The sequence below is a fragment of the Babylonia areolata genome, chromosome 1 (genome assembly GCF_041734735.1).
Source record: "Babylonia areolata isolate BAREFJ2019XMU chromosome 1, ASM4173473v1, whole genome shotgun sequence".
Taxonomy (NCBI): Eukaryota; Metazoa; Mollusca; class Gastropoda; order Neogastropoda; family Buccinidae; genus Babylonia; species Babylonia areolata.
In genome coordinates, this window is record NC_134876.1 from 50,037,820 (window position 1) to 50,050,465 (window position 12,646).

At 44.3% G+C, this 12,646-nt stretch overlaps 1 protein-coding gene across 7 annotated transcripts in view; it reads right to left on the minus strand.

Moving 5' to 3' along the window:
* LOC143283738 (dipeptidyl peptidase 4-like) overlaps nucleotides 1-12,646 on the minus strand; it is a 343,939-nt gene that overhangs the window by 35,652 nt on the left and 295,641 nt on the right. For all 7 annotated transcript variants that reach the window (XM_076590048.1, XM_076590040.1, XM_076590095.1 and 4 more), the window contains one exon: nucleotides 10,519-10,593. In XM_076590048.1, coding sequence (XP_076446163.1) covers nucleotides 10,519-10,593 — 75 coding nt within the window. The remainder of the gene's footprint in view (nucleotides 1-10,518; nucleotides 10,594-12,646) is intronic.

Sequence of the window (12,646 nt, forward strand, 5' to 3'; positions counted from 1 at the left end):
GGCCTATTTTTAAAAGTTAACGTCTCTTGACTTGAAGGTGGAGGTGGGGGTGGGGGGATGGGGGTGAGTCAGGGGATTGTCGATCTTTACTGACCACAAAAATTAACGACCCAATGGGTCATTCGAAGATAGCTCAGAATTACTCCGGTGTACGAACCAGCCGTGGTGGTAGTAGTCTGAAGCTGTTACACCGGCTCTGGAAGCCTCCTTCATCAAACGTGGACGGCCACTTTGCGTTGCTCCCCCTTGTCTCTCCGTCAGGAAATCAATGCTGTAGACTCCCCCCCCCCCCCCCACCACCTCCCAATACTACCTTCCAAAACCCCCAATGGACAAAGCATAAAAAAAAAAGAGAGAGAAAGAGAGGTGGGAAGGGGAAGGGGGAGAGAGAGAGAGAGAGAGAGAGAGACAGAGAAACAGAGAGAGACAGAGATACATTCCATCCCCTCACAGAGAGAGACTGAGACACATTCCATCCCCTCCACACGACCCCAGCACAAGGAATCTTGCCTACCGTAGGTCGTTAACCTCCACAGAGATAATAGAGAAAGAGGGAAATACGATAGGGGAGATGGACAGGGGAGAGAGGGGGGAGGAGGAAGGGAGGGAGGGAGAGAGAGAGAGAGAGAGAGAGAGAGAGAGAGAGAGAGAGAGAGAGAGAGAGAGAGAGAGAGAGAGAAAGACAGAGAGAAACGTTCCACCACCTCAAACAACGAAATCCTGATAACTCCACGAGACCCCAGCACAAGGAAACTTGCCAACCAATGGGTTGTTAACCTCCACAGAGAGAGAGAGAGAGAGAGAGAGAGGAGAGAGAGAGAGAGAGAGAGAGAGAGATGCTTTTTGTGTAAGCTGGATTTTCATTATAGCATGAATGAAAACGAAACTTTTGTTCATATTTATAAATTTGTCTCTAAGCAAGCACATGACCATTTATTATTTGGCAACATGCCTTTCGTGGGAGAGAGAGAGAGAGAGAGAGAGAGAGAGAGAGAGAGAGAGAGAGAGAGAGAGAGAGAGAGAGAGAGAGAGAGAGAGAGAAACTTTATTTCACGAGGGTAGAATAAGCACAAATGCTTCTCTTTTTTTTTCTTTTTACATCCGGCCCTCTGGGAGGAAAAGGCAAGAATAATGCAACAACAACAACAAAAGTGCATGCACAAAAGCAAATTCTTCAAGGAAAAAAAAGCGAAAGAGAAAGAGAGAGAGAGAGAGACAGACAGACAGACAGACAGACAGAAAATCATACGAACACCCTGGGGCTTCTTTTTATTCGGGGGGTAGGTCGGCAGGAGGACAAGGGGATGGTAGGAAGGAGAAAGGGGGTGTGGGGGGGGGGGGGAGATGAGGTGGGAGGGTCGGGGAAGGCGGCACAGACTCTTGACTACAGTCCTTGCCAGCATGTTCACACACAAGAGCCCCCTGATGAGGCTGCACCACGCCCCTTTCATCAGCTGGGGTGGGTTGACCCACAGACTGAACAGTCAACAGTGTCTGCAGAGTTTCCCCGTGAATGCCTTACTCTGGGCCAAGTTATCACACGTGCTCGTCGAGGCACCCCACACCACCATGCCCCCTTCTTCCAACACACACAACCCTTTCCTTCCCCACCATGCACTTCCCCTGTACGTGTGTGATCCACCTGATCGCAACTCTCTGGCTTCGAATTCACCCCCCCCCCTCCCCCATCCCCTGAAGTGAGAGAAGGGGGAATTGTTTTTTTTCTGCGGAGAATTTAAGAAACAAACAAAAAGAAACAAAACGAACACACACACACACACACACACACACATATATATATATATATATATATATATATATATAAAGGCCCCTGGCAAACATTTTGCCTAGTTAGATTCATTACAAAGAAAAAGAAACAACAATACGAAAATAAAATATACATCTATGACCCCGTGGAAAACTTTGGCCTAGTTAGATTCATTACATTTACAGGCAATCAAAGTAGAACTCTACAAAGTTTGGAGTGTGTTTTTTTTTTTCAGCAGCAGATACAGCACGTTGGTTCCACACAAGTTGTTCAACGGGAAAAGTGTCAACAAAATGGGACCTAGTATGCTTCCCTTAACGTGTCCCAGGTATAACAACGGCGTCATCAGAATAAAGCATTTTACTTGTGTTTCCTATTTTTGTGGAAATCTTTTTTTTTTTTTTTTGGTTTGTTTGTTAACTGTCAGGTAGCAAATATACCGACAAGGAAAACATATCCAAAAGCATGAAAGGTATTCCAAACACTCCATGATTTTTAAGGAGCTTTTAACACTCGACGGTGACACACCACGGCGTTAGATATTTCGCTTTCATTCTTCCTTACTGCTGTTGTAGATGATGACCATGAAAGTGAGAAGCAGCACTGCTATGGACAACACCGACCAGCGTCTTAAAAAAAAACATCAGCGTGAGTTTGTGAAATGTCAGAAACTGATGCAAGTTTGTTATGTAAAAAAACAACAACAACAAACCACCGCACTCTACACTGGCTACTCATTGAAGCGAGAATTAAATGCAAAGTTGCGTGTCTCTGCTGTTCTGCTTTCCACTCCGCAGGACCTACATATCTTTCTGACCTTATCAGTGTTTACACTCCCGCAAGAAATCTCCGCTCTTCCTCTGACTGTTACCTTTTGAAACTTCCTCGTGTCAATACAAAAACTTACGGTGAATGTTCTTTCTTCTTTGCTGCTCCTCACATCTGGAACAACCTTCCTCATCACATCCGTGCATCTCAATCTATTTCTGCTTTTCGCTCATCACTAAAGACTCATCTTTTTAAAACCTATTTATAAGCACTCTCAGCTTCCTTGTTCTCCAACACCACCCAGGTCAGCTCACTTTGGATGTATGTGGAGTGGGAAAGGGAGAGTGGGGTGGTGGTGGTGGTGGTGGTGAGGGGTTTTTGAGAAAGAGTGGTCATGAATGTTTTATGTAACTTGTAATATTTTTCTTTCATGTAAAGCGCCTGAGCTCTTAGAAAGGGCGCTATATAAATGTATGCTATTTTTATTATTAATATTATTATTTTAACGCACGCTCCACGAATGTGGAGTTTCCAAATCTATCTGTTCCAAGTTTTCTGCAAAAAAAACACCCTTTCCCATCCTTCCAGAGTTTGTCACAATTTCGGAAACGGTTTCTCCACAGTGGTCTTGTTTTCAATCGATACTGTCAGAGCACGAACACTGGTGAACCTCCTGTCTTTGGCTGAAGCAAACCTTTTTTTGTGTGTGTGCAAATAATACGTGCTTCACGTGCATCTGGCACGATGCTCGTCTTTGGCAAGGAGGGAAGGAAGGGGTGGCGGGGTCGTGTACAGCAGATACGACACGAGGTCATGACAACGCAACCAAGCGTGAAATGGGCTCACGAAAGTGGATCCTTTCAAATTTGCCTTTTTTCTTTTGGAGCATGTCCATGTTCCTTCCCCAGATCTGTTCTCTCATATACATAACTTATTGCTCCACCCCCCTTTTTTTTATATATATTTTTATAAATATATATATAATTGCGTGGTCAGCAGTGGCAAGTAGTGGTCAGAAGTAATGTCAGTGACGGGCACTTAATGGTCAATTTCTGTCAAGAAGTTCTAACACTGCATAATCGTCACAAAGTGGTACAATTTGTGGTCAGTAGTTTTAAAAAAAAAAAAAAAAAAAAAAAAAAGAAGAGAAAACAACAACAAAATATGCAAAGACATCATGACAACGCACAGACATGACAGAATAAAGCAATCTGACAAGCGCTAGTGGATTGTGGGCAATAGTGGTCAGCAGTAGCCATAGACTTGGGGGAATATAGACCAAGGGGAATACAGGCCAGGGGGCGGGAGGGGGGGCGGGAGGGGGGCGGAGGATTGTGTGTGTGTGTGTGGGGGTGGGGGGGGGGGGGGCGCACAGACCTGGGGAAGAAAGACCCAGGAAGCACAACCCTGAGGGAATAAAGACTTGGGGAACACGGATACCCCCCCTCCCCTCCCTCTCTCTCTCTCTCTCTCAGTGTGCGATGAAAATTTTGCACCGACGTCGTCATTTGAGTTGTCTTTGAGGCACAGTCCCTCCAAAGACGCAGTACACGAATTCGCCAGTATTTCATTTTGAAGGAAATGGGTGTTTTCCTCTCCTCAGTGTACAAAATTTCTTTTAACAACTGTCAGCACGAATGCATCTGACCGGCAGCCAGAGAGAAGGAGAGAGAGAGAGAGAGAGAGAGAGAGAGAGAGAGAGAGTGAGTGATGGGTTGGGGGAAAAAACAAATAGAGACAGAGCGAGAACACAGGAACTGATCGATTTTTTTCACTGCAAATTCTAACTGCGCTGAAATGAATGTGATTCAGTCCTATACACAATAATCTATTGTTTGCCGGGCCAACGCGCGCGCGCACACACACACACACACACTCTCTCTCTCTCTCCCCCCCCCCCCCTCAAAAGCTGGGAGAATAAGAAATCTGAAGAGAACGGGAAAGGAAACAAAGCGAATGGACACATACAGAGAGATACCGACACACGTTTTACACATATCAACATGAGCCGAAAGTGAAGTTTGGAGCGTAACGTGCGCACACATCGCCGCAAACTTGCTCCAACTTCCACCCCCACCTCCCTCTTCTCTCGGGTGCACAAACGCCAAACAAAAAACACATGGAGTTTGTATGACAAACTATAGTTGTGTTTCAGATCGTTGGAAAAAAAAGAAGAAAAAAAGAAGAAAAAAAGAAGAAAAAAGAAAAAAAAGAAGCCACCCCCACCTCCCTCTTCTCTCGGGTGCACAAACGCCAAACAAAAAACACATTGTTTTCCTTCCGCCGTGGGCAATATTTTATCTGAGTACACATTTCACAAGGGCACGGAACAAGGGGGGCAAATCAATGAAAAATCAGATCTTGTTCCCACGGGGCAACAATGGCAGCCTGCACAATATATATGCGTTGTTATTTCTTTTTCTTATACCAAATGTTAAAAACGTCCTTAAAAAAGCTAAGTGGTTGGACTGCTCTGGACACATTTACAGAAATCGAATGGTATGAAGAACTGAAGGTAGTCTATTAAAAAAAAAAAAAAAAAAAAGAAAAAAGAAAAAGAAAAGAAAAGACAGATAACCAAGCAAGTCTTGTGAAAATATGAAGCTTTTTTTTTTTCTGTGAGCAAATGTGTGTATGAACACAAAAAAAGTAAGCATGTCTTGTAAAAAATAAAGCATTTTTTTTCTGTAAGCAAATGTGCGTATGAACACAAAAAAGTAAGCATGTCTTGTGAAAAATAAAGCATTTTTTTCAGTATGCTAATGTTTGTACGAACGCAACAACCAAGTAAAACACACGTCTCAGACAAAACTTCACTTAAACAAGGGCAACACGCATTACTACTCTGCCAGCGTCACGGCACTCTTCTTCTTCTTCTTCTTCTATCTAATCAACAGGCAAGGTTATTCCCAGTGTTGATAAAAAAAAAATCACAAACCTCTTATTATCATATTTATGTTTTTAATTAATTAATTTATTTTTTGCTACCTCATCGCCCGTGTGCTTTCAGAACCATGACACTCACATCGCTCTTCGTAAATCCTCTCCACACTGCGGAGTGTTGGCCTCGTGGTATAACACGTCCGCCTAGGAAGCGAGAGAATCTGAGCGCGCTGGTTCGAATCCTTCTGACGCCAGAAATTTCTCCCCCTCCACTAGACCTTAAGTGGTGGTCTGGGCACTAGTCATTCGGATGAGACGATCGACCGAAGTCCCGTGTGCAGCATGCACTTAGCGCACGTAAAGAACCCACGGCAACAAAAGGATTTTCCCTGGCAAAAGTAGAAGATTTTTCTCCCCATGAAGAAAGGCCTTGGGCCCGAAACGTCGGGATACTCTTCATAGGACAAGTCACCACCTACAGGTTAGTCTCAACCGTTTTCTCGCCTAGAAGATTCCACTTCGACAGGAAAACAAATACAAGTGCAAGCAGGAGAAAAAAAAAAAAAAAAAAAAAAAAAAAAATTAGTGACACTATCAGTTTCGCGACGCGCTCTCCATGAGGAGAGCAGCCCGAATTTCACTGAGAAAAATCTGTTGTGACAAAAGAGTAATACAATACAATACAATACAATACTGTCACATCCAGGTTCGATACATCACAGCCCCAGCATCATGTGGCGGTGCACGTGCAGGGATCTACCAACGTCATGCAGTCATGAGCCCACCACCTACAGGAAAAGAACCAGCGGTGCTGCGGGTAGGGGTCATTTCTTTGATGATGAGCGATGTCTGTTCTGGTTCAATGCACCCACAACAGGACGCCACGGTCCGTTATCAATCAAGTCAGTTACTGACAAGGATGACTCGTAGTACTGTATTGGTGGACACCAATTCTATGTCCATATGTGCTCTTATTTTGCGTGATGTACAAATGTATATGTACTGTTTCATGTGAGGCGCTTAGAGCCCATCTGTGGGGAGTTTGCGCCATATAAGTACAATATATTATCGTTAATATTATTATTATTACTTTTATTTATGGTCACGGAGCCAGACTGAGTGAGTGCCCCCTCTGGACTGGAGACGGCTCTCACTTTCCTTCAGTGACAGTCCCTCCTGACTTTGTGACGAGATCCAAGACATTGATCAGCAATTTACCACAATGACAAAATAGATGGGAAATCAAATCAAAACTTCAGTCATCGTGAGAGATGGACTTTGCTGACAACAGAACACACGCTTCTTTTTTCTTTCTTTTTCTCCTTTATGTCGATTGATGAGAACGAGGAAGAAGATGATGCTGCTTTGAGGTAACATGACCGTACACTTGCCTTTCCTTGCATGACATATCCCGGACCCAACACACAGATATATTAAGCAGTGCTGGTCGGGAAGTTAGATTAACATTGCACACTCGTAACATTGTCTCGCTTGGGGTGAGTCCTGTCAGTGTCTTCAGTGTCGGCAAATTCATGGGTGCTGTTGTTTCGAGGACGTGGTGGCGGTCTCCACTCTGGGAGGGACGCTCACACAGTCTGGCCCCGCGACTAAACCATTATTGTCGTTAGTAGGGGGCTTAGTAGGTACGTTAAATCAGAACAGGCACCACTGAACACCACCGAAGTGACTCAGCAGCAGTGCAGGGTCTCCTCTGGTGTGTGGTCTCCTGGCTACCTAACATCGATGGTTCCCTGCGGACTGCCGACGCTGGAACTGTGACGGACGAACCCGGGTGTAGCCGTGTTTGGAGGAATCTAAATGAGCGGCGTGGGAGTAATGCCACTGAAACGATGCAGATGATGGGGCAGCAAAAAACAACAAAAAACCAACCAAACAAACAACAAAACAACAACAACATTGCACACTCTTAAATACGCATACGTGAAGTGGATGACTCAAAGTGTGGTCCCAGTCTTCCAACGTGAGCCAACAGCATACTCAACTCTGGGTGTAGGAACTGAGCTGGGGCGTAAAATCTGGTAAGATTCAAACCCACGGCAACCAGTCGTCCGAACGTGAAGCTAACCACTTCACCACAGTGGCTTGTCAAACCCTCAACATTTCTTAACTTTCAAATCGGGTATTTACAGAGGCCCCCCCACTCCCGCCCTTTCCAATTGAAGCCTTTGGGAAAAAAAAATCATTGATTTTCTGACTGCACACAGCTCCTGTAAAAACAAACTTGAAGACAAGTTTTACTTTACATTTTTTTTTTTTTACCAGTTGTAAAAGTTACTTCTCCCTTTCTTTCTCCCTCTTCACACACACACATACACAGAGAGAGAGAGAGACAGAGACAGACAGACAGAGTGTAAACGAGCGAGAGACAGAGAAACAGAGAAAGCGAGCGAGACAGAGAGGCAGACACAGACAGACAGATATATAGAAGGAATTATATATGCTTTTTATATTAACTATGTTTACACTATGAGCAACATAAGTTTTAAAAAACAAACAAACAAGCAAACAAACAACAACAACAACCCCCCCCCCAAAAAAAACAAAAAAAAACAAACAAGAGAGGCAAGGCCTTCAAGACTCACTTGTGATACACTTTAAAAAAATCCAAGCTTTTTATGTATTGAGTATAATTTCAAAATGTAATGTTTAAGATGAGAAAGATCAGTTTAAAGCAAATTAAGTCCCCTAGCATTAATTACAGAGTAATTTCCCTTTTTTACTATCTGCACCAATCCCCCCTTTTTTTTTACTATCTGCACCAAAACGTTTGCAAAATAAATAAAACTTCCATGCTTAGCAAAAGAAGTTCCTGTTTGAACAAAAAATGATAATAATGACTGCTCTTGTGTCAGAATATCAGAACAAAGTGCCAAGTTTAGAGAATACAAAAAATATAAATATTACAGTAAATGCAGTTTGCATATAATTAGGCTTCATTTTTTTTAAATTTCTTTGTGCCCATCCCAGAGGTGCAATATTGTTTTAAACAAGATGACTGGAAAGAACTGAATTTTTCCTATTTTTATGCCTAATTTGGTGTCAACTGACAAAGTATTTGCAGAGAAAATGTCAATGTTAAAGTTTACCACGGACACACACACACACACAGACAACCGAACACCGGGTTAAAACATAGACTCACTTTGTTTACACAAGCGAGTCAAAAACCCGCAACATTTTTTCCATGTCCCCGCGGAGGCCACACAGTCATAACGAGCCTAGCGGCCGTCCAAGAGCGCATGCGTCACGAGGCAAAATCACATTACTGATCACTGACTATAAGCTCCCACACAACCGCACGACGCATCGATCTGATTGGATAGAGAAACGACACACGACACTGATTTGATTGACGTCTGAGCTCATCAAACTGATTTGATCTACGTACCGGATTATTACTTCCACACGACTCATGTTACTTCACAGCTCAGATATCAGTGCTGTCCGTATTCATTAGCACCAGCAGTTCAGGTCCACCAACCAAAATGGGAATCGATGAAGTCTATGCACGTTATATCGATTACCAGTAATCACATACAATTATTATCATGAACGCGCCGTGGCGGAATCGGTTGGGCCTTGGGACTTCTAAGCCAGAGTTAGTTCATCAGTGGTGAGGGTTCGAGGCCCCGTTTCGGCATGGCGTTGTGCCTTAGGGAAAGGTACTTGACTCCGATCTTCCTCACTCCAACCAGGTGTGAATTATGGCTACCTGACTTCGCTCGGGGAAGGATAAAACGGCGTATGGTGAGGATTGGGCCTATTTTTTTTTTTGTTTTGTTTGCTGCCCCATCATCTGCACCGTTTCAGTGGCATTTCTCCCACGCCGCTCATTTAGATTTCCCCATACACGGCCACGCCTGGGTCCGTCCGTCACAGTTCCAGCGCCGGCAGTCCGCAGGGAACCATCGATGTTAGGTCGCCAGGAGGCCAAACACCAGAGGAGACCCTGCATTGCTGCTGAGTCACTTCGGTGGTGTTCAGTGGTGCCTGTTCTGATTTAACGTACTTAGGACACCACCTACTGAGCCTCCTACTAACGACAATAATGGCTTAGTCACGGAGCCAGACTGAGTGAGCGTCCTTCCCAGAGTGGAGACCGCCACCGTGTCCCTCAAACAACAGCCCCCCCTCGACCCCCCCCCATGAATCTGAAGACATTGACAGGATTCACCCCAAGCACAGAAAAGGAGGGGTATCGAAACTGAGGTCACCATGAGAGCAGGGCATGAAAGGCCACAGACTTTGAGACTGTTTTGTTTATGTTGATGATGATGGAGGAGGAGGATGACGATAACGATGTTGCTATGGAGGTCCATTTTGGTTTGGGACTGCGTGACAAGGCTGTACTCTACGCTTCCTGTCATAATGATATCCCGGCGTTAACCAGGCCCGAGAGACACAGACATTTGCAGTGTTGGTCAGGTCATTATAGCAACACACCCAAAGACGCATCCGTGAAGTGGATGACACTCGGCTGTGTGGTCAGAGTCTCCCCATTTAAGCCCACAGCACATTCAACTCCGGGTAGGAGCCGGCCACGGGCCGAAAAACCCACATCCGCTGAGATTCGAACCCGCGACCTCCCAGCCGTCAGTCTGCGACGCTAACCACTGACGGCTGGTTGGGCCCTACATTTCTATGCCGAGCCCTAAACACAGCGGATATGCCCCGATGGCCGTAAAAAGCTTCTGATCTGTCCTATGGAAATTATGTAATTCTGTTTTCCTGTGCTGTCTTCTGGAAACAGTTGTGACAGAATGGGCATATTACTGGACTTAGCTGCGATGGTATGATTGTAACAGTAACAGATTTCCTCTTCTATCATTTTGGCAAGGTTTAACAGTTTCTATTTGACAGTGTTTGCTGGTTCAGGAGGTTTGATTCGATACGTGTTTTCTACCCCTTACATATATGGTCTTGTATGGACGGTTGGGCTCTAAACCACACTGTGCAACACTTATACACAACTTGTTTTCAGTGCTGTAACCAACAGAAGAAAAGTCATTGAAAAACAGACAGAAAGAAGACAGAAGATACTAGATACTTAAAAGCTGTGGTCAAAAACGGTCACTTACCTGGTTGACATCATGCTTGAGCAGCAAGTAGCGTTCATCTGCGGACAGCCAGTAGATGTCTGTGTCCAGCTGTCTCTGTCAACACACACACACACGCGCGCGCGCGCGCGTTAATGCTTGGACTTCACATTAATACAGGAACTTCAATAATAAATGGAAACTAATATCTCCGTCTTTCAGTAACAGACCGAGTGAGCGAGCTAGCTACTCAGCTCTGATAGACCTGTGCGGTCGGGGCAGGTTATGCTATAATCATAAGGTTTATACTGGTTTGAAAGAGAAAGCAAGCGAGAGGGAGAAAGAAGAGGTAGGCGATGTGTGTGTGTGTGTGTGTGTGTGTGTGTGTGTGTGTGTGTGTGTGTGTGTGTGTGTGTGAGAGAGAGAGAGAGAGAGAGAGAGAGAGAAAGGGAGAGCGAGAGACACTGGACACTGGACTTATTTATTGTCATTGCCAAGAAAAGTCTTTTGACAAGGGGGCAACAACATAAATTTATATACTGTAGCTTCAAAACAAAAAAAACAAACAAAAAAAAAACCCCAAACTATATTTTTTTTCTCCGAACCCTTCAGTCAGTTTAAACCAAGAAAATATGCTATACTTGGAAACACTTAAGTCACATCCTGACAAAAACTCAACGAAACGTAACTGAAGAAAAACAAAAATGTAATGATAATAAAATATCAAGAGAGTGAGTGAGTGAGTGAGAGAGAGAGAGAGAGAGAGAGACAGACAGACAGACAGAGAATCCTTGTTATAAGAATAACCGATTAAGCAAATTGGATGTTCTTTCCCCCCCGAAAGGCCCGCGCCCACTAGAGAGACTAAATGTGATTAGGGCTATGCAGTAAATGCAGGTGATTGTTAAAACCGATGGAAGAAAGATCAACAAGGACAAAGGAAAGACTATACACAATGTTATAACAAGAGAAACAAGAGAAGGTCAAAGGGGAAGAGAGAGAGAGAGAGAGAGAGAGAGAGAGAGAGAGAGAGAGACAGACAGACAGACAGAGAGACAGACAGACAGAGACAGACAGAGACACATAGAGAGCATATTATTACTGATATAACATCTGTATTTGATATGAAACACACACACACACATATTTATATTGCACACACACACACACATATATTTATACACACACACACACACACATATATATATATATATATATACAGAGAAAGAGCGAGCGAGAGAAAGAGAGCGAGAGCGAGCGCTAGCTCAGATTCCAGAAGTGGTTTAATGATACTGGGCTTTGGCTCAACGCTGCTTTCATAAAAAAAGTCTCTCTCTCTCTCTCTCTCTCTATATATATATATATATATGCATATATAGATACACACACACAGAGATAGATAGAGAAGTGGATGTGGAGAGAGAGAGAGAGAGAGAGAGAGAGACAGAGACAGAGACAGAGACAGAGATGGGAGAGAAGAGAGCAGCGTGCAGAGACGTGCAAACACTCAGCATGTATTGTGCGATAAACCCTCCTGCGTGCTGACTCCCTCCAACAGCGGACTCGCTTCCCCCTGTTCCACTTACAACAAGCCCTCACATCTTCATGCGTACAAACGTTCCGGGCCTGTCATACACGTAACTCTCAGCACTGCTAATTGCTTCCACTCGTTTTGTGCAACCGTTCCCCCCCCCACCCCCACCCCACCTCACCTCACCTCACCATCTTCTCCCTTTCCTTTTACAACCTCAACATCAATCAAATAAAAATGCCTTTAAAAGCCTATCTTTTTTTTTTTTCGCCATGGACGGAAACAGAGCCCTCTGCATTCATCCATGTTGTCTGGCAGAAAATGGATGCACGGATGCATTGCAAGACCCGACCATTGCCCGCGCTGCGTTTTAACTCTTGTGGGTTGAAATTATGCCATTTCATTTGTGTGTGTGTGTGTGTGTGTGTGTGTGTGTGTGTTGACGAATGTAGGTTAGTGGAACAAGAGGGCAACGCTCTCAATCTCTTTACTTCGCTCTTTCTTTCTCTGAAACTGAACCATGAGGTGAGTGCAAGGTCGGAATCGGGAACATTTGAGAGAGAGAGAGAGAGAGAGAGTGTAACCTGGGGGGAATGTCTCTCTGCGTGGAATCTAAAAATCACTTCGAAAATTACATCT